Raw genomic sequence first — 22849 nt, 5'->3', positions numbered from 1 at the left:
GGCTTGATAATTTCAGCAAGCATAGATTGTGCAAAGGCTGACAGCTTTAGTCAAAGCATTCTCATCCATCTTAGGCCTTTAGTAGTGTTTATTGGCCTATTATTCTGGAAGATTTTCAGGGGGCTCTGTCTTCACCTCTAGTCTCATAGAGCAGTGGTTCCCAACCCTGTCCTGGAGGACCACCAGGCCAATCGGGTTTTCAGGCTAGCCCTAATGAATATGCATGGAGCAGATTTGCATGCCTATCACTTCCATTATATGCAAATCTCTCTCATGCATATTAATTAGGGCTAGCCTGAAAACCCGATTGGCCTAGTGGTCCTCCAGGACAGGGTTGGGAACCACTGTCATAGAGGACTTAAAATCTTCACCTATATAGGACTCTCTCTCCTCCCCCTCCCTTATCATTTCCAGGAGGCCACCTCACTTCTAGTTCAATAAGCATTGAGAGAAATAAGCGGCTGTTTGCCATAAGCAACATACGTCGATAAAATTGCATGAACTAAGAACAAAGGTGTACCAAAAAACCACCCTGCTGTGTGAAACAAACACAAACAAACACATATGGAGCTCAGGATCTTTAGTCATATATGATTACATGTATTTCCAACTGACAGGAGAGAAACTTCAGTTCTGGATTATAGATTTATCCGAGGCAGAAAGCAGGTGCACTGAATACCGACAGGGCGGGCCGTACAGACTCCTATGTGTATTAACAAAAAGAAGATTATCCAGGTAAGAACCTAATCTTCCATTCTGTTACATAAACACAGGCACCTGTATTCTGGGTCAGTGGTTCCCAACCCTGTCCTGGAGGACCCCTAGGCCAATCGGGTTTTCAGGCTAGCCTTAATTAATATGCATGGAGCAGATTTGCATGCCTGTCACTTCCATTATATGCAAATCTCTCTCATGCATATTCATTAGGGCTAGCCTGAAAACCCGACTGGCCTGGGAGTTCTCCAGGACAGGGTTGAGAACCATTGCTCTAGATGACGTACCAAAACAGTGGCAGATGCCTAGGATGGGACAGATGAGCCTGCCCGCAAAACCAAGGACCCAAAAGTGGCGTCCTCCAGAGCTGCCATGTCTACTCTGTAGAATCTTGTAAAGGTGTGGAGAGTAGAACAAGTAGCTGCTCTATAGATCAGTTCGGGCAGAACTGCCCTGGTTTCCAGGCTGCCTCACTTCTAGTTCAATAAGCTTTGAGAGAAATAGGCGGCTGTTTGCCACAAACAACATACGTCAACAAAATTGCCATACGAATCCATCTGGCAATAGATGCCTTAAAAGCTGGTCTGTCTCATCTTGACTGACTGGTTAGAACAAACATACAGTCAGAAAGACGAAAGTCATTTGTCTAGTCCAAATCCAGTCTCTGCAATATCTTATCTTACTTGGCTGAACCTCTTGGTTGATGTGAAATTCTGAAACAACCTTCAGTAGAAAGGAAGGTATTGTGCAAAGGACAATTTCTGCCTCCATTATCCTGAGGTATGGTTCTCTGCATGAGAAAGCTTGAGACTATTGCCATCAGAAATGCTTCTTTCACCATAAGATCCAGCAGAGATGCCTCTTGAAGGGGCTTGTATGGGGGCTTACAAAGTCCTTTCAGTGCAATGTTAAGATTCCATATTGAAAAGAGTTAGCATAATGGAGGCCACAATCTGAGTGCCCCCTTCAAAAATCTAGTCACATCCAGATGAGGAGTCAGCGAGACCTTTCGAATTCAAGCTCAGAAGCATAAGAGGTCTGCCACCTGTACTTTGACAGATGCTACCGCCAGGCCTTTCTCTAGTCTAGCCTGAAGAAATGCAAGAATCACTAAGATTGTAGCCTTGAACGGCTCCACCTTATCTTTGGCGCACTAAAGTTGAAAAGCTCTCCAGGCCTTAGTATAGGCCGCAACAGTCGAAGGCTTTTTAGCTCGGAGAAGAGTAAAAATGCCTACTTCCAAATATCCTTCATGTACTAAGGCTGAGCACTCAATAGCCATGATGCAAAACTAAAGTAATCTGGGTTCTCCATGTGGATTGGGACCCAATTGAGTAGCTCCATATGAACTGGAAGCTTGATGTATCTGTCCCATTGAAGCCTTACTAGATCCACATACCATGGTCGGCGAGGTCAATCTAGAGCTACTAGGATTACATGTCACAGGTAAGTTGTGATTCTGCAAATGACCTGGCCCACCAAAGGCCAAGATGGAAATACAAAGAAGCTTCTCTTCCAGCTAGGGCTTAACCAAAGTGTCCAACCCAGAGCTTCCTGGTTCATTTCTTTAGCTGTAGAAGCGATTTGCCTTCTTGTTTTTGGCTGAGTCAGCAAATTCATTACCAGACTTCCCCAGCGTTGCACAATGAGGTCAAACACTCTTTGGGACACCGACCATTCTCCTGAGTCTAGAGTGTGCTGACTGAGAAAGTTGTCCTGCATGTTTTCCATTCATATTAGATGGGCTATGAATAGTGCCTGAAGATGAGCCTCTGTCCACCTGAACATCATCTGTGCCTTCAGACATAATGGAACATGCTTGTTGTTCCCTTGTCTGTTAACATTTGCAATCACAGAGGCATTGTCTGAGAATATTCAGACTGTCTGCCTTCCAGATTTTTTTCCATCGTCTTTAATGCTAGCCGAAAGGCCTGCAATTCCAGACTATTTTTGGATCATTTTCTCTGATGGAGAGACCATCAGCCCTGCAGTAGACACCCGCCACAATGGGTCCCCAGCCTAACAGGCTAGCATCAGTTGTGATGATCATCCATGAGGGGATTCGAACACCCCTCAACAAGGCGGGGACCATCGGGAGAGAAGAGAATCCTGTAGGTGACAAATATGCGTCTTCACTCAGGGTGGCTGACATCGAGCCCAGGACATAAAGGTAATGCCAGGTTGAGGGATCATGCATCACTAAGAGATCAGCAATCTGCTTCCTGAGATTCTGTTTTTGTGGCTCAGGAAAAAATACACGGCCTTTCACCATGTCAGAGCAGACACCCAAATACTCCAAGCTTTGGGTTGGTTCTAAAAGACTCTTCTTAAAAAGTTGACTATCCAGTTCAAATCCTGTAGGAGATCTACCACTTGCCACACAGCTCTGACAGGGCTCTAATCAGCCAATCGTCCAAGTATGGGTGTACCTGTACTCCCAATCCTGCACAGGTGAGCTGGAACCACCACTATTACCTTTGTGAAGGTGCATTTCAAATTGCCTCATAAGAATCACATCCACCTTGTGGTCATACACATCCTTTAACATCACGCCTCCCTCACTAGGAAAGGAGATACGCTTTGTCACTTGAGCCACCACTTTTGGCTGACTAAACAGCTGCTGAAATTCCAGAGCCATAGGGTAAAGCTTAGCCATAGTCTTGGCTATGCTTAAAGAGCCTTCTGCAGACTCCCATTGCTCAGTGACTAGCAAAGTGATGCCCGAGTGTGCAGGAAAAAAGGTAGTCTGAGCATTTGTAACGCTCATAATGTGCACCAAAAGGTCAATGATTGCTGTGGTTCCAGCTTCAATTCCCTGAGTGCATCCGTAATAATGTGAGGAATAGTAGCAGACTTAAAAGCGTCCGCACTGAAGGTTCAATTATTTATTTGAAAACACTTGTAGCCCGCATATCAAACATCTATGCGGAATAATGGGCTATATTCACTGTGCTGTGCTGGTGCCTTCTTTGTCAGCTTTCAAGCAGCCTGACTGATGAGAGATTTTCTGCCTCAAATCCTTTTCAGAATGGATCCAAAATTGGAGATCTTTGGGCTGCCAGTCACATTGGACCTGACAGACCTCAACCTCCAAAGATCTTTGTGCTGTGACAGAGGAAGTGAAAATGCAGCTGGCTCCGTGAAGTCCAAAAAGCCTGTGCTCAAGTCCAAACTGCACCAAGCAGGCTGGCTCAACAAGTACACCTAGAGTTGGCCCTGCAAGCAGCAGACCACCTATGCGGAATCTGCATCCTCTCCAAACAGAATTGCCCCAAATTGGGGACCTCTAGGCACTGAAGCCTCCAAAAACAGATTAAAACATACCCCAAAATAATAAAAACTGAACAGAGCAGATCAGAAAACACTTTCTCAGTTTGCTTGCAGTAGGAAAAACTGAAGAGGGCACTATACTCCAATGCTGAAGGAGGAGGAGCTGAAAGATTTGACCAACATCCTTCTCTCGCAGTTTAGTAAAAGGGGAGGGGGTATATTTATCTATTTTTGTAGTTGTTACTGAGGTGACATTGCATATTTTAAAGTCATCTGCCTTGACCTCTGAAAAAAAACCGAATACAAATGATAATTAACATTTTCTCTGCGTACAGTATGCTTTGTGTTTTTTTTAAATTTTATTGTTGGTAGGTCATTTTGACTTGGTCATTTGAAAAGTAGCTCGCAAACCAAAAAAGTGGGGGCACCCCTGCTCTACATGATTAGTCCTCATTCCCCCATCTGGCCAAGATGCCACATCATAGTGAAATAGTCACCAGTCAAGTTTGACTACAAACATCAACAGCAGATATTTAAACAACAAAAAGAAAGACAATGTAACACCTTCTAGAACTTACAAATCTCCTGCTGCTAATAAAAGCAAATATCTGGAAGTTACGTGGTCTGGTGAAAACACTGTACTAACAAACTTCACAGCCACTTGCCGAACTTGTGCTTCTGGCTGAAAAAAAAGGAGACAGAAAATTATTGGCAGCTCATGATCTCATCAAAATCACTTAAATATAATTCAAGATGAAAACCATCTAGAAAAAGACAAGACTTTTAAGTTACTCTCTTTATGCGTTTAGAAGTTGCCAGCATAACATTCAGGAACTAACATTCTGACCTATCCAGGGACTCAACAAATTCATATTCTAGGGAACAGGAGAAGCTTGATCCTACCTGTTATTTTTATTTGTTTCAATCCTACCAGACCAGTCCAAATGCCTGGGCTTTGTCCCCCTGCTAGCAGATGGAGACAGAGAATACCTTAATTGACACAGAAACACTAGAGAGATAAGGACTGCAATATAGGGTGATATAACTAAAGTAATTTATCAATCTTCTCTCTATCCAATGGCAAACTGATCATCAGCAACTGACAGTGATTAGAAATCCAGGACTGAAGCATCTCTTCAGAGTTTTGAATGGATTTTTTTTCTCTTAATGACCTACAATTTGGCTGACATAGCTGAATTCTTATAATACACAAGAATACACAGGACAGGACAAAAATAAATAGACTTGGGTAGCTCCCTGGACTGATAGGACTACAAAAAAAATAAGAAGTGGTAATGCTTAAGAACATAAGAATTGCCACTGCTGGGTAAGACCAGTGGTCCATCGTGCCCAGCAATCCGCTCCCGCGGCGGCCCTTAGGTCAAAGACCAGTGCCCTAACTGAGACTAGCCCTACCTGCATACGTTCCGGTTCAGCAGGAACTTGTCTAACTTTGTCTTGAATCCCTGGAGGGAGTTTTCCCCTATAACAGCCTCCGGAAGAGCGTTCCAGTTTTCCACCACTCTCTGGGTGAAGAAGAACTTCCTTATGTTTGTATGGAATCTATCCCCTTTCAATTTTAGAGAGTGCCCTCTCGTTCTCCCTACCTTGGAGAGGGTGAACAACCTGTCTTTATCTACCAAGTCTATTCCCTTCATTATCTTGAATGTTTCAATCATGCTTAATAAAGAAGCTCAAGGAACATCATTCTCTCTTTTCTAATGAGATTTTCAGCTCCAGCAATTTATTCATTCACATTTTGCAATGCTGAAGGTACATCCATGTTTTGAGAACTCAAATTTGATTTTTTCTTTTCAACAGAACAGGATTTTAAGTGACATATTGAGTCCCAAATGTGTTAAGACAAATGGTGGAATTGGAAGAAAATAGGATGCATGGGCACAAAAATGTGGTCGTTACTCATTATGCCCTTTGATGATTGAGTCTCAGATATTTGAACATCCCAGTACACATAAAAAATATCAGCTGAAAGATCAGACTACGTGCCAAACTGAGTGATTTATGCAATTTTATGCCCCTGCAAGATGATATATGTGGGGCAAATGTCGAGAATGTTTAAAACCAGGTTGCTGGAACATAAATCCTGTTTACAAACTAAGAGAATGGATGAACCCCTGGTTGTGCACTGTCAGAGATACACCATCATGATTTTATGGAGATGAAATGCACTGCACTTGAGAGGTGCAGGAAACCTCTGCGAAGGGGCTGACTGACGCCACTATCAGACAAAAAAGAGTAGCGTTCAATATAAGAACTACAATCAGTGGATCCTAGAGGTCTTAATGTCCAGATAGAGTGGTCTGTGTTTTTTGAGATTCTTTTGAAACCTGTCTGATACTGTTCTTGTGCACAGTTTTGTGAAGCGCATCTGTACTTTTAAGTCTGCATAGCTAAATATTAAACAATCTGAATCAGCTGAACCTGAAAGTTGCGCTGATTGTTTCTGTGACATCATCGCCCTCTGGATTGGTTAAGGTCATCCCTCAGGGGCGGGACTAAGCGACACACAGCTTGATATAGTCTGCCTTCCAGAAGTTTTGTGAGCAGTCTATAGAAAGCTTATCTACAGGAGTTTATTACAGAACTTTGGAGTCGCCCCTGACGCAGTGATAAATGCTAAACAGATTTCTTTGTCAGGTGAAGCAAACTGTGAGTCTTCAGTTTCACCAGTCAAAGAGCGGAGCTATGGACTGAAAGTGGTTATTATTGAGGAATTCACCATTTTTTCAGCACCGGCGCTGCAGTGAAACTGGTGCTCCTTAAAGCTATGTTCTGAATTTGTGCAATAGACCTTCCTGTTTGAAATTCTCTAGTACGGGCTCTGAGAGCATTCCATCAGAGTTTGGGTTGGGCTAAGGTTGTAAACTGCTACCCTCTTAAATGAAGCAATATAAATGCAAGGATTATTTTCTAGTGTGGAGGTTTTTGTTTTTAAAAGATCCATGAATATTGAGATCTTTTTTGCTCCACATATATTTTTTCATGATTTACTTTTGTCATTACTTGGAAGCTATCTTAGTTTATCTATTTATATACATTTTGGGGTGTTAGCAATAGTGGAACTCAGCCTTCCCAAACTAGAGTCAGCATATTTTTTGATATAGCGTAATTGAAATCACTCATTATCCTGTTGCTTTCAGAGATTAGGAAAGTTGGAGAATTGGGCATTTCTTCATCTGTTTGCTCATTTTGTCCCGGGGACGGTAGTATAACCCTACCTTTATATCCCTTCCCTTCACACATTGAATTTCTATCCATATGGATTCCACACTGCTATCTATGTTATGCAGAATGTTTATTTTATTCGATTCAATTCCCTCTTTAACATATAGCACAGGGGTCTCAAAGTCCCTCCTTGAGGGCTACAATCCAGTCGGGTTTTCAGGATTTCCCCAATGAATATGCATGAGATCTTTGTGCATGCACTGCTTTCAATGCATATTAATTGAGGAAATCCTGAAAACCCAACTGGATTGCGGCCCTCAAGGAGGGACTTTGAGATCCCTGATATAGCACAATCCCTCCTCCAATTTGATCTACCCTATCCCTGCGAAATAATTTGTACCCAGGTAATACAGTGTCCCATTGATTGTCCTCCTTCCACCAGGTCTCTGAGATGCCTATTATATCTACCTCATCATTCAGTGTTATATACTCTAACTCGCCTATTTTATTTTTTTAGACTTCTAACATTTGTATACAGACATTTCAAATTGTGTTTTTCCTTGTAACTACAGGCTGCTCAGAAGACAGGGAAAATTTGAATTTTTTACTCTGCCTTCCTCTTAAACCCTCCTGGCCTTCTTTCACCATTATTGAAACCTCTATACTGGGACACTCTAAATATCCTGTTTCAATAGTATCCTTCAAGGGTACCTCACACTGAACCATCCGCTCCTGGGCGACTCAGCTCATGAGAATGGATCAAGGACCTCAGCATCCCATCCCTATTGCATTGGAACATTATTTCTTTCACTCTCACCTGCTCCTAAGCCATTCAGTTCTAATAGCATGGCCTCCCTCTCCCAATTACTCAGGTGATGTCCACTGTGATGGATTATCTAAGAAGATTCCCTCTTGTCAGCTTCTGTATGACTACCCACAGGTTAAGCAGGCTCTAGTCTCTCAATCAAAAGTCTCATATAAAGGGTCTTCTGTGATCTCACACTCATAAAAACAAATTTAGAACTGTCCACCTCCTCTTTCTTGGTGATTCCTAGGGCATTCAGTGTCTGTAAAACCACTGATGATAAACACTTCTGTTTTGAAGAGACCAAAAGCAAATGTGTCACTCTCTTGCCTCCTTCCAGCTCCTCTATCTTGGGATCATTATCTCGGTCCTCTCGACTAAGTGTCTTTGCAGAGCTTCTGACCCCAAAACCATGATATCCTAGTCTTCCATCAACATTTTTGATGGGCTAGGGTCCCTGGGCAGAAGAGAGCTAGTACGAGGCAGAGGAAGGTGAAAGAGTCCCCTGCTTCAGATGCCTGGTGAAAATGTAGGACAATTAAGGGAGAAACAGCAAAGAGGAAGAACCCACCCTGAATGTCTGAGCCCCTCATTGCCCCATGGTAGTCAGCTTTTCATTTTTGACTATGACAGTCTGGGGTGCCCATGAAATAGGTTCTTCACAAGAAGACAACCTATCTCCAATACTGCCACAGCAATAAACTCCCCCTTCTTTCCCTCCCACAGAGGGTCCACAATTCCAGAGTCTTTGTATTCTCTTCTACTAGCTATGGGCAGGCCAATAAGTAGGTTCATGGCAGTTTCTACTGGTTACACTGCACATTCCATATCCACACCTGGAGCTGACACTGCTACATGCTGATCAACCCTTCTAAGGTTGCTCTGCACACTACACACAGTGGTCAGGTACCATGGCAGAATACTAACCCTCTTTCAGCCCCCCTGCACTTAAGCAACAGTAGTCTGAAGTTGTGTTTGAATGAGGGTGAGTGGAAAGCAAACCTGCAATCAACTTTTTTGCTGCCAATACACTTCAGCTTAGCAGCAAGATGTCTCCTTTCCCAGAATTTATGCCCCATCAACTCTTCCCTTTATGGCAAAACTTAGAGAAAATTGCTTTCCAAAAGCTCATCTGTAACTTCTGTAATACTCCCCATCCCCCATAGTCCAGTTTCAGACTGGGTCACAAGTACAGAGATGGCTCCAACAGCATTGCTAAATGATATCATTTATCACTTGGATGCTCAAAAAAATGTCCTCCTAATTCAGTTAGATCAAAGTGCTAACCTTCAATGTGACAGATCATTAATTTCTCTTGGCTCATCTTCATGAAATCAAACTAAGGGGGAATGCCTTAAATTGGTTTGTTCCTTTCCCTTCATATTTTTCAGGTTTTCCAGGGCAAAATGTCATCCATTTCCTTTCCTCTGTCTTGTGGAGTACCTTAGGGTTCAATCTTAGTGGCACTGTTTCATGTTTTCATTGATCCTCTTGCCACCATTATCTAAGACAGTTTACCTATATGCGGATAACATCCAGTTTCTGATTACATAAAAATGATTAATATATACATATACTACCAGCTCTCTCCAGAAAGCAATGTTACTTACCGTAACAGTTGTTATCCAGGGACAGCAGGCAGCTATTCTCACTAGTGGGTGATGTCATCCGACAGAGCCCCGATACGGACATCTTGAAAGCATGTCTTGCTTGAAGAAACTTAGAAGTTTCGAGATGCCCGCACCGCGCATGCGCCAGTGCCTTCCCGCCCGATGTACCGGGCGTGTCTCCTCAGTTCAGGTAGCTAGCCTGAGAAGCCAACCCAGGGGAGGTGGGTGGGACGTGAGAATAGCTGCCTGCTGTCCCTGGATAACATCTGTTACGGTAAGTAACATTGCTTTATCCCAGGACAAGCAGGCAGGTATTCTCTCTAGTGGGTGACCTCCAAGCTAACCCCAATGGGATGGTGGGAGAGTTGGCAATTTTAAGAGAACAAATTTTGTAACACTGTTTGGCCAAACTGTCCATCCCGTCTGGAAAAAGTATCCAGACAATAATGAGAGGTGAATGTATGAACCGAGGACCAAGTGGCAGCCTTACAAATCTCCTCAATTGGTGTCGATCTGAGGAAGGCTACAGAGGCTGCCATTGCTCTGACCTTATGGGCTGTGACCTTACAGGGAAGGGATAATCCAGCCTGGGCATAGCAGGAAGAGATACAAGCCGCCCTCCAGTTAGAGATGGTGCGCTTCGATACAGGACGTCCCAACTTGCTTGGATCAAAGGAGACGAAAAGTTGAGGAGCAGTTCTGTGTGGCTTTGTGCGATCCAAGTAGAAAGCTAGAGCACGTTTACAGTCCAGAGTGTGCAAAGCAGATTCCCCAGGATGAGAATGAGGCTTTGGAAAGAACACTGGAAGCACGATGGATTGGTTGATGTGAAATTCAGAGACCACTTTAGGCAAGAATTTTGGATGAGTACGAAGGACCACCTTGTCATGATGGAATACAGTGAATGGTGGATCCGCCACTAGGGCCTGAAGCTCGCTGACCCGGCGAGCTGACGTGAGGGCCACCAGGAAAACCACCTTCCAGGTGAGATACTTAAGTGGAGCCTTGTTGAGAGGTTCAAACGGAGGCTTCATAAGATGAGACAGGACAACATTGAGATCCCAAACCACAGGAGGAGGTTTGATAGGAGGGTTGACATGGAAAAGACCTTTCATAAATCTGGAAACCACAGGATGAGCAGACAAAGGTTTCCCCTGTAGAGGCTGATGGAAAGCCGCAATAGCACTCAAGTGGACTCGTATGGAGGTAGATTTGAGACCAGACTGAGACAGGTGTAGAAGATAGTCCAATACAGAAGAAAGGGAAGCTCGCTGAGGTTCCGTGGCATTGGAAATACACCAGGAGGAGAATCTAGTCCATTTTTGGGAGTAGCATTGTCGAGTAGCAGGCTTCCTGGAAGCCTCCAAGACCTCCCTCACTGCTTGAGAAAACTGGTGAGGAGTTATGTTGAAAGGAACCAAGCTGTCAGGTGGAGAGACTGCAGATTGGGATGAAGTAGTGAACCTTGATGTTGAGTGAGTAGTGAAGGAAACACTGGAAGAAGTACTGGCTCCCTGCTGCTGAGTTGAAGTAGAAGGGAGAACCAAGGTTGTCTGGGCCACCGAGGAGCAATTAGAATCATGGTGGATGGTCTGATCTCAACTTGACTAGAGTCTTTTGAATGAGAGGAAAAGAAGGGAACGCATATAGGAAGCGATTCCCCCAATCCAGTAGAAAAGCGTCTGCCTCGAGGCGATGGGGAGTGTATATCCTGGAGCAAAACTGAGGCAGCTTGAAGTTGTGGGGGGCTGCAAAGAGGTCTATCTGAGGCGTCCCCCACTGTGTAAATATCTGATGAAGGGGCTTGGAATGGAGAGTCCATTCGTGAGGCTGGAGAAGACGACTCAATTTGTCTGCCAGGACATTGTCTTTCCCCTGAATGTAGACAGCCCTGAGGAAGGTGTTGTGGCGGACCGCCCAATCCCAGACTCGAAGAGCTTCCTGGCAAAGAGGGGCCGAGCCCGTGCCCCCTTGTTTGTTGACATAATACATGGCGACCTGATTGTCGGTGCGAATTAGGACCACCATGTCGTGAAGCAGATGTTGAAAAGCTTGAAGAGCATTGAAGATGGCTCTGAGCTCCAGAAGATTGATTTGATGGAGTCGTTCCGCACTGGTCCAGAACCCCTGAGTGCGGAGACCATCCAGATGAGCTCCCCATGCATAGTTCGATGAATCGGTGGTGAGAACTTTCCGGTGGGGAGGAGAGTGAAACAGTAAACCTCTGGATAGATTCGAAGAGGTCATCCACCAGAGAAGAGACTGCCGTAGAGCAGGAGTGACTACAATGTGGCGGGACAACGGGTCGGACACCTGAGTCCACTGAGATGCCAAGGTCCATTGAGGAATTCTGAGATGTAGTCTGGCAAAAGGCGTCACATGAACTGTGGATGCCATGTGACCCAAGAGGACCATCATGTGTCTCGCTGAGATGGACGGGCGAGAAGACACCGACTGGCAGAGCAGAAGAAGAGCATCCATGCGCTGAGGAGGAAGGAACGCTCGAAGTTGGATGGTATCCAGGACCGCCCCGATAAAGGGGAGAGTCTGGGTGGGCTGAAGATGTGACTTGGGAAAGTTGATCTCGAAGCCCAAGTTCTGCAGAAAACAAATCGTAGTCAAGGTCGCCGAAATGACCTCTGGAGCCGACGGGGCCTTGATGAGCCAGTCGTCGAGGTATGGAAACACCTGGAGACCCATGTTCCGGAGTGCAGCGGCCACCACCACCAGACACTTCGTGAAGACTCTGGGCGAAGAGGAAAGGCCGAATGGAAGCACTCGATACTGCAGATGTAGATGTCCCACCCGAAATCTGAGGAACTTGCGGGAGGCCGGATGAATCGGGATGTGAGTGTAGGCCTCCTTGAGGTCCAGAGAGCATAACCAATCGTTCTGCTCGAGGAGGGGATAGAGAGAAGCAAGGGTCAGCATACGGAACCGCTCCTTGACCAAAAACTTGTTGAGGACTCGAAGGTCCAAAATGGGCTGCAGATCGCCCGTCTTCTTTGGAACCAGGAAATACCGGGAGTAAAACCCTTGGTTTTGCTGATCTAACGGGACCGGCTCGACGGCCCGAAGCCGAAGCAAAGCCTGAGCCTCCTGGAGAAGAAGAGCGGTCTGCGTTAAGTTGGAAGGATACTCTCTTGGAGGGTGGTCCGGGGGGACCCGTTGGAAATGAAGAGAGTATCCCTCTCTTACGATGGTAAGGACCCAAAGGTCTGTGGTGATTGACTCCCATCGATGACAAAAATGATGGAGACGACCCCCTATGGGAAAAACAGGGGAAGGCAGAACATCGGTTATGCTCCCTGGAAGAGAGTCAAAAAGGCTGAGTAGCCTTGGGCGCAGCCGGCATCTGAGGCTTCTGCTGAGTCTTCTGAGGAGGCTGTCTCTTCGCAGGCTGTCTCGCAGGAGGAGTCTGCCTCGGTTGATAACGCCGCTGGTAAATTTGAGGCGGTCTAGAAGGACGAGACTGCTGAGGCTTCGGTTTAGGACGCAGAATAGACTGAAAAGACTTTTCATGGTCCGACAACTTTTTAGTAACAGTTTCTATAGACTTATCAAATAGATCCGCTCCTGCACAAGGTACATTTGCAAGTCTGTCTTGGAGGTTCGGATCCATATCGATGGTTCGAAGCCACGCCAGGCGACGCATGGCGACCGAACATGCCGCAGCACGAGCCGAGAGCTCGAAGGCATCGTAGGAGGATTGCATCAGTTGAAGACGTAACTGGGACAGGGTCGCCACCACCTCTTCAAACTGGAAACGAGCCTGTGCATCGATGAAAGGAATGAACTTGCGGAGCACCGGCAAGAAGAAATCCAAGTATGAAGAGAAGAAAAAGTTGTAATTGAGCACTCGAGTCGCCATCATCGAGTTTTGATAGATACGTCTACCAAACTTATCCATCGGTCTCCCCTCCCTGCCAGGAGGCACGGAAGCGTAGACTTGGGATGGATGAGAACGCTTGAGAGAGGACTCGACTAGGAGGGACTGATGAGAAAGTTGAGCTCCCTCAAACCCTTTGTGGTGAACGATGCGGTATCGAGCATCCAGTTTACTGGGAACTGCAGGCATGGAATACGGTGTCTCAAAACAGCGCATGAAAGTCTGGTCCAGCAGCTTATGCAAAGGAAGCCGGAGTGTCTCCGCCGGAGGGCGAGGCAAATGCATGGTGTCCAAATACTCTTTAGAATATTTGGACCCAGTGTCCAAAGTCACATCCAAGTCATCCGCCATCTGTCGGAGAAAGGATGAGAAAGACAGTTGGTCTGCCAAGGCCGGCCGACGAGACGGACTAGAAGAAGTGGAAGCCTCCGGGTCCAGGGAGAGCTGAGATCGGCATGGAGAATAGGAGGTAGATGGTTCCTCGTACTCTGGCCCCTCCGGCTGGGACACATCCGACGAGGAGTACCCCAAACGCTGCATCTTTTTCTGCGGAGACACCTCCGAATGACGTGAGGAGTGCCGAGAAGAGTGCCGAGATCGGTGCCCCTCCCGGTGACGGGACGGAGAACGATATCTTCTATGCATCGATTGATCCTTCGAAGCCTCAAAGGAATGGATAGGACTCGATGCAGTGGATCGCAGAGGTGGCAGAGATGCGGATTCACGCAGCGCCACCCATGTCTGGTATGGAGTGCGGAAGAACTCCTCCTGCGATGCAGTATGCCCAGGACTACGATTATCAGGAGCCGCCCTAGCACCCTGTTGTCGTGGAGGTGTGATGGGCTCCAAAGGCGGCATCTCAGGAAGGGAAGCCCTCCTGGAGGATTCCGCCGCCCTCCGCCGATCCCCCTCGTCGAGCAGAGAGATCGAACGACGAGGAGGAGGGGGAGGGGGCGGACCGCCCCCTGAAACCGGGGTGGGAATCTCACCCTGAATGTTGGCTATAAGCCGGGGTCCCATAGTGTGCATAAGCTCGACAAACTGAGCTTCTAGCAGGGATCGAAGCGAAGCCGATATGGAGGGATCCGCACCGAAAGGGGGTCCTCCTGCACGGTCTTCGCGTTCCTTCGTGGCCAAGTGCTTCTGCTTGCTAGCTTTAGGCACTTTGATGACCACGGGAGGGACAGTGGAAGGCGGTACCTGAACCGAGGAGACGGAGGCAGGCGCCGATGCTGAACTCGAAGCTGAAGCCGGGGTAAACGATGTGGGCTTCACGATGCTCGATGCAGGAGTCGCAGATGTAGGTTTCAAATGGACCGGCGAAACCTCAACAGCCGCAGCAGCAGAGATGTCCTTGGCAGTCTCCATCTTGAACATCGACTCCCAGAGCAAGCAGCGCCGCTTAAACGAGCGCGCAGTGAGCGTGGAACAAGGCCGGCACGATTTCGGAACGTGTTCTGGACCAAGACACTGAAGGCAGCGTCGATGCGGGTCCGTCAGCGAAATCGCACGCTGGCACTTGCTGCACTTTTTAAAACCGGTGATTGGTCGGGACATAGGCCGGAAAATCGACGCTGCAAGGTCGAAGCCGCTAGGCCGCAGCCATGAGGCCGGCCCGGCCGAACCGCCGGAAGAAATAATTTTTAACTTTTTTTTTTTTTTTTTTTTACAAAATAAAAGTGAAATAAATTTAAAGAAATAAACAAAAACGCGGGTTAAAGAAGGCAAAAAAAAAACTGAAATTCAGTCAGCGCAGAATGAAGACAACTTCTCAGCTCCGCGGAAAGAAAAGAACTGAGGAGACACGCCCGGTACATCGGGCGGGAAGGCACTGGCGCATGTGCGGTGCGGGCATCTCGAAACTTCTAAGTTTCTTCAAGCAAGACATGCTTTCAAGATGTCCGTATCGGGGCTCTGTCGGTGACATCACCCACTAGTGAGAATACCTGCCTGCTTGTCCTGGGATAATACTTTTTATGAGTCTTGGATTGGGTGAAAATAGGCTTCTATTTCAGGGTGTATATTTTAACAGAGTGAGTATCCCAGAGGGAGTGGAAAATATGAAAAAGATCTGTAAAAGTTGGAAGAATGGTCTAATGTTTGGCAGCTAAAATTCAATGCAAAGAAGTGCAGTGATGCATTTGGGGAGTAGAAATCCAAGGGAGCCATATGTGCTGGGAGGTTAGAGTTTGTATGCACAGACTGGGAGAGGGACTGTGGGGTTATAGTGTCCAAGGATCTGAAGGTGACAAAACAGGGATGCAAGGCTGTTTAAGAGAGGCATAAACAGCAGAAGAAAGGAGGCATTGACGAGGCCCCATTTGAGTATTGTGTTCAGTTTTTGAGGTCATATCTGGCTAAAGATATAAGAAGATTTGAAGTCATCCAGAGGAAGGCAACAAAAATGGTAGGGAGTTTGAACCAAAAGACATACAAGAAGAGACTAGAAGACCTAATATGTATACTCTAGAGCAGGGGTGCCCAACACGTCGATCGCGATCGACCAGTAGCTCAGGAAGGCAAACCGAGTCGATCGCGGAGTGTTGCCGTCCTGATCTACAGGGCCGATCAGCCTTCCTCTCCAGTGTTCTCTCTAGGGCTTTTTAACTGGGCGGTCCGCCCAGCTGTCATCTGCTGCTGCCGCCGCTGCTGAACATTAAAAAAAACAAAAAAAAACGGCTTGGAGATTTTAGCCCGTAGCGAACTTATGCTCCGTGGCTCTAACGTGTGCGTGCCGGCTTCCCTTCTCTTCCCTCTGAAACCGGAAGTTATGTCCGGGGGGGTGGGGGGAGAGAAGGGAAACCGGCGCGCACATGTTGAGAGCCCTGAAGCAAGCGTTCGCTACGGGCTAAGGCGGGAGACAGGTTAGTGAAGCATTTGCTCTTCTTGCTGCCGGGTCCTGCCTACTTTCTGTTTCCGCGAAGGCAGGACCCGGCAGCATTTCCCCAATAGGTCCATCGCGATCTTGGGCCAATCAGCCTTCCTCTCCTCGACGGCAGAATTGATGTCGGGGAGAGGAATGCTGGTCGGCCGAAGCAGGGACAGCCTGGGGCGGCGTCGGCTTTCGGGCCTGTTATTGGTGGCGGTTTGGGTCCTGGTCCCCGATGGTAATGGCAGTGGCAGTGGCTTGGGGAGGGCAGGGAGAAAGAAAGAAAAAGGGCAGGCAGGGAGACAGAAGGAAAGAAGAGAAACAGAAAAAAAGAAAGGGAGGCAGAGAGAAAGAAAGGGCAGGGAAGAGGAAGGAAAAGTTGGGGGAGGGAACGAGGTCTGGAGGAGAGGAAGCATACAGGCTAAAAGAAGGGAAGAAAGATTGGATGCACAGTCAGAAGAAGAAAGTGCAACCAGAGACTCATGAAATCACCAGACAAGGTAGGGAAAATGATTTTATTTTAAATTTAGTGATCAAAATGTGTCTGAATTTATATCTGCTGTCTATATTTTACACTAAGGTCCCCTTTTACTAAACCGCAATAGAGGTTTTTAGCGCAGGGAGCCTAGGAGTGTCGAGAGCAGCGCTGGGCATTCAGCGCAGCTCCCTGCACTAAAAACTGCTAACGTGGTTTAGTAAAAAGGGAGGGGGGTATATTTGTCTATTTTTGTATGGTTGTTACTGAGGTGATAGTGCATAGAGTCATCTGCTTTGACCTCTTTGAAAAACCCTGGAATAGGAATGATAATTAACATTTTCTATGCGTACAGTGTGCGTTGTGGTTTTTTTTTATTTTATTGTTGGTAGATCATTTTGACTTGGTCATTTTAAAAGTAGCTCGCAAGCCCAAAAAGTGTGGGCACCCCTGCTCTAGAGGAAAGGAGGGATAGGGGTGATATGATACATTTAAATACTTATAAAGTATTAATAAAGAACCAGATTTTTTTCCAGAGAAGGGAAAATGGTAAAAACCAGAAGACATAAATTAAGGTTGCGGGGTGATAAGACTTAGGAGTAATGTTAGGAAATTATTTTTCATGGAGAGGGTGGTTGATGCCTGGAATGCTGTCCCAAAGGAGGTGGTAGAGAGGAAATCAGTGACAGAATTCAAAAAAGCATGGGATGAACACAGTGGATCTCTAATTAGTAAATGAATGGCATTAAATTGAAGAACAAGGGCCAGTACTAGGCAGACTTGCATGGTCTTTGTCCCACATATGGCAATTCAGTTTAGGATGGGCTGGTGAGGGCTTCAATGGATGCTGAAAATAATTTAGAACATGAGGAAGGTGCTGGGCAGTCTTTTAGGGTCTGTATTCCGCAAATGATGTGATGGTTTGGATAGGCTGGAGTGAGCTTTGATTGCAACTCTAGTAGTTGTAACCCACGATATTGAGCTTTGACAGTACCGTATTTTCATGCATATAACGCGCGCATTATACACAATTTTTACAAACCGAGCATAACCATGCGCGTTATATGCGTGAGCGCATTTTACAATTTTTTTTTTACATTGCTGGTTCCCCCTCCTCCCCCCGACGTCCGATTCAGCCCTGAAAGCCTGATGCCCCACCCCGAAGGACTGCTGGCCCCACCCTGAAGGACCGCTCGCGCCCCCCCCCCCCGACGTCCGATTCATCCCCCAGCCCCCCCCCCCCCCGCACCGTTTGCGGTGGAGAAGCAGCCTACCATGGGTTTGCGATGCCAGTGAGCCCTGCTGCTTCCTCTGCCGGCGGTCCCGCCCCTTCTCTGAGCCCTGCGCTGCTTCCTCTGCCGCGGTCTCGCCCCTTCTCCGACTTCTCTTTTAGAGCAAAAATATCACAAAATCTAAAACAAAACTTGCCCGCTAATTCACATTCACAAAGGACTCTCATATAACTATTTCCCATATCTTCATATAAAATAATGAAGTAAAATTGGGAGAATCAGTCAGATAAACCAGAGGTTCTCAACATATGGTATGTATATCCCAGGGAGTATGCGGCACCAGCACTGTATGTCTCCCAACTTCCTTCTGTCACCGCTAGGGAGAGAAGAGGTACTACTGAGCCGGCGATATGCCTGATGGAATCACTGGCGATCTGCTGATGGAATCATCCTCTCAGTAGTTCCTCAACTTTACCTAGCGGCAGCTCAATGCATGCTTTTAACTTCTCCACACAGCTGCCGCTAGCATTAGTTTAGCCGTGGTTCCATCAGGCAGTCTCGGGGCCTTTACTAGGCTGGCCCGCTTCTGACGAAAGAGGAAGTTGCATCAACGGAAGTGGGTGGGCCTAGTAAAGGCCCCGAGACTGTCTGATGGAACCATGGCTAAATGCGGCTAAAATAATGCTAGCAGCAACTGGGGGGGGGAAGGGAGTTAAAAGCACTCAGTGAGCCGACGCTAGGGAGAGGAGAGATACTGCTGGACAGGGAGAAGAGGTACTGCTGGACATGGGGAAGGGCCAGAGAAAGGGAGAAGGCATACTGCTGGACATGGGGAGAGGGAGATGTGCTGCTCGACCTGGCAGAAGGAGTGGGGCAGGGAAAGGTGCTCCTGGACTTGAAGGAAGAGAAGGGAAAGGAAAGGTGCTACACACTGGAGGGAAAGGTGAGATGGTGAATGGGGAGACAGCATTTTAGTTGTGAGTGGGGTTGGGGGAGGGCAGGAAGGAAAATTTTTGCAGCATGAGGGAGAGGGAAAATAGTGCATGGGGAGAAAGCTGGTTGTGAGCAGGGTTGGGGAGAAATGGATTGAGGGGTGAGAAGGAGAGATGTCATACTTGAGGAAAGGAGCGAGGAAAAAGAGAAAGCGTGCAGGAGGCAGAAAGTGGTGGACTCATGGAGAGATGGATGGAAAGGCAGAAAAGAGGGAAAGAGAAATGTCATATTCAGGGGAGGGGGAGAGGGCAGAGAGTAAAAAGTTGGACTTATGGAAGGAGAGAGAGAGAGATATGTTGGTTGGAGGAGGGAATGAGGACTGGAGGAGAGGAAGCGTGTAGAAGGCAGAAAGAAAGAAATGTTGGACTGGTGAGAGGGAGAAATGTTGGATGTGGCAGTTGAGAGAGGTATCTCTCTCTCTTTACCCACTCTCTTTGCAGCAAGGGAGGGAGTGAGAGAGGGATAGTGAGAGAGAGAGGGAGGCATGTTGCCAATGGGGGTGGAGGAGAGAGGAAGAAAAGTTAGACTTGTGGAGGGACAGAGAAAGATGTTGGTTGGGGAAGGAAATGAGGTCTGGAGGAAAGGAAGCGTGCAGGAGGCAGAAAGAAAGAAATATTGAATGCACAGCCAGAAAAAAAAAAGGCAGGAAAAATGATTTTATTTTCAATTTAGTGATCGGAATGTGTCAGTTTTGAGAATTTATATCTGCTGTCTATATTTTGCACTATATTTGTCTATTTTTCTATAGTTGTTACTGAAGTGACACTGCATATTTTAAAGTCATCTACCTTGACCTCTTTGAAAACCCCCCCAAATATAAATGATAATTAACATTTTCTCTGTGTTCAATGTGCTTTGTACACTATCTTGAACTGAAAAGGTATGAAGGAATATAAATAAAGCTATTATTATTTTATTGTGTGAATATGAAATTTGGATGGAAGAAACTGCATTACAATTAGTACTATAATTATGGGGATGGTGTCAGGGCAGAGCTTGGGTGGGGGTACTCGGTTTGAAGAAGTTGAGAAACTCGGATAAACCAACCACAAAATTAAATAAGCAATAGTAAGGAAAACACCGCTCTTCAGGATGTTTTTAAAGCTCAGTATTCCATCATTGGTCCACCCCCAAGAAAAATGTGTCAGCACCAGGACTATACATTAGTTGCTGTTAATGTTGTGATTAACATATTTACTAGCTGGTAAAATTAAAATGACATTTTTTTTTACCATCAACATTAAATAAGATGGTCCTCTGAAGTCTGCACACTGTTTTAAAAAAGCAATGAAATGCTCTGATTTTTGTTATCTATTGCTTTTTTGAAGGAGAGTGTGCACACTTCATAAAGGCTCATCTTATTTCATTTTGATTGCTGAAATAAATATCACAAAAGGTCATTATTTAGTTACTTTTGAGTTTTGACACATTTTTTCTTAGGATAGACTAATGATAGAATACTGCCTTTAGAATAGCCTTTTCATTATACAACAACTTGACCCCTGGCAGTACAACCACGCTAGGGGTTGCTGGTGCCATTTTGATCCCAGCACTGGCAAGGGTAGGAGCAGCTTGGGATCACTCATGTCCGGGTCCCCCTGGACTACCATGAACAACCGAGGTAGGCCCAAAGGGGTTGGGTGGGAGATGGGGAGATCAGGTCAGCATGGGAGAGCCCTTTCAGATGCAGCTGGAAGCATCGGGCCAAAATTTGATGTCCAGGATGGTAGAATAATGCTGTTTGCAAGATGGCTCAGAAGCAATGTCATTTAGATACTACAGGAATCAATTACCTGTGGTACTGAGCTATCACTAGTTGTTCAACTCCCATGGTAAATCAAGGTGCAGTAAGCCCAACATTCAGCTCACCTTGGTAAAGTTATCTTCCTGAGAGTATTTATTATGTTTGAAATACCCCTTGAACACAAGTATTATATGGTTTACAAAACTAAATACATTAGGCACTTTGGACTTCATTCTCTGCCTGAACGGGGTTACAATCTAAACTAAATCATCTAAGAGAAAAAGAACATCATTCATATATTAAAGATAAAAATAGAAAGAAAGTGAGAAGGAAGGAGCCCCAGAGAGATGTAGAGAACCAGGGAAAGTGAAGCAGAGTGGTTACATTGTAGAGAAAAAGAAAGAATAGGAATTCTAACAAGATAAATATAAATTTCACTTCGTTATTTTATGTGGAGGTTTGGGAAGTAGTTAAACGAGAGTCCTTTTCTGAAAGTGAATTAGGGAATGAACTTTTATGGCTCAGTCCAGTAGATCCTTCCACACAGCACATTTCTCACTGATAAATTCAAAATAAAGGATGGGAATTATTGCATAGTCACTCTGATCGCCTTTTAGATCAACTCTGCTTAACTCTACAATTATATGTACCTTTCCAAGATAAGATGCCACTAGAGCTTCCATGAGTTTAAGTTGTGCTCCTTCCAATTGTTTATAAGCTCCTACCATCAAAGACAAAGCTTCCTGGATACTAAGTCTGGTATCTGGCTCCTCCTGGAAAAATGAAAAGATTTTGTTGATCACCCTGACTGTATATGGCCTAGCCCTCAAAAACATTTCCATCAAAAAGTACAGTGTATACACAAACCCTTTTCAAACCTTACCTTACACAAAGCTTCAAAAAACTGCTGGAGAAGAGCAAAGTCCTTTGTAAACAACTGGGGCATTCGACTGAAATAAAAGTATAAGAACATAAGCATTGTCATACTAGGACATATTAAAGGTTCATCAAGCCCAGTATCTTGTTTCCAATGGTGGTCAACCCAGGTCCAATTATCTGGCAAGATCCCAAGAAAAACATATTTTATACTGCTCATCCTAGAAATATGTAGTGCTAACAAGAAAAAAAAAAACCGAAAAGAGAAGAATCGATGACTATTCACCACAATATGTTGCCAAAGGGGGGGGAGGGAGTTGGGAATAATTTATACATAATATGTTAAAATATGCTATATAATATGTGTGTTTATTCTTATTGAAAATGTGATAAAGGGTGGGTGGTTGGGGAGGGGTTATTATATCACTAGAATATTATGTGGTAGAGATTAATGTGCTATTGTGAAATAACTTGTATAGTATATTCTTTTGTGCACTTGCTGTTCAATTTGAAAATGAATAAAGAACGTTAAAAAAAAAAAAAAAATATGTAGTGGATTTTCCCAAGTCCATTTTAACAAGGGCTTATGGACTTTTCTATTAGGAAACTGTCTAAACCATTTTTAAACCTTGCTAAGCTAACTGCTATATGGAAACTCAGCAGCTCCTCTCATCCAACTATTCTCTACTGTTTGGTTGACATCAAAAAGAATCCTTAACAGAATCCAACTAAACCTGCCATCCACAAAATACCTCCACTACAAGCAAATCTTCCACTTCATGCTAATTTATCTGGGTGTAAAAACCTGGAATGACCTACTAGAAGTTATCAGGAAAGAGACAAACTACACCACATTCAGAAAAAACCTGAAGACTCACCTCTTTGACAATTAACTGTCTTAGTTTCTGTATAGCACCCCCTACTTCTAAGTCCCTCCTCTTGCTTCTCCTTACTACTTTCCCTTTCCTCTTTGATCTGTTGTCTTGAGCCTGTATAGGTATGTGCGGCTCACAAATGGAAGATTAGATTAGATTTTACCACATTCCCTGGCAATGAAACATTAAAGGGCAAATTCTATAAGAAGCGGCCAAAAGTTAGGCACCGATGTAGGCACTATTTAGCATCATGCAAGTAAAATTGGGTGCTGTTTAGTGAATCACGCCGAGCGGCACCTATTTTGGAGGCG

General features: G+C 45.5%; 1 protein-coding gene across 2 annotated transcripts in view; it reads right to left on the bottom strand.

Annotated features, from left to right (window-relative positions):
- Positions 1–22849, bottom strand: part of ECPAS (Ecm29 proteasome adaptor and scaffold) — a 336957-nt gene that overhangs the window by 222853 nt on the left and 91255 nt on the right. For both annotated transcript variants that reach the window (XM_033926317.1, XM_033926309.1), the window contains exons 13-15: positions 21671–21737; positions 21438–21560; positions 4563–4666 (exon numbers count right to left, since the gene is read on the bottom strand). In XM_033926317.1, the coding sequence (XP_033782208.1) occupies positions 4563–4666; positions 21438–21560; positions 21671–21737 (294 nt within the window). The remainder of the gene's footprint in view (positions 1–4562; positions 4667–21437; positions 21561–21670; positions 21738–22849) is intronic.

This window comes from Geotrypetes seraphini, chromosome 1, assembly GCF_902459505.1.
Source record: "Geotrypetes seraphini chromosome 1, aGeoSer1.1, whole genome shotgun sequence".
Taxonomy (NCBI): Eukaryota; Metazoa; Chordata; class Amphibia; order Gymnophiona; family Dermophiidae; genus Geotrypetes; species Geotrypetes seraphini.
This window is presented reverse-complemented; position numbering and strand designations above follow the sequence as displayed.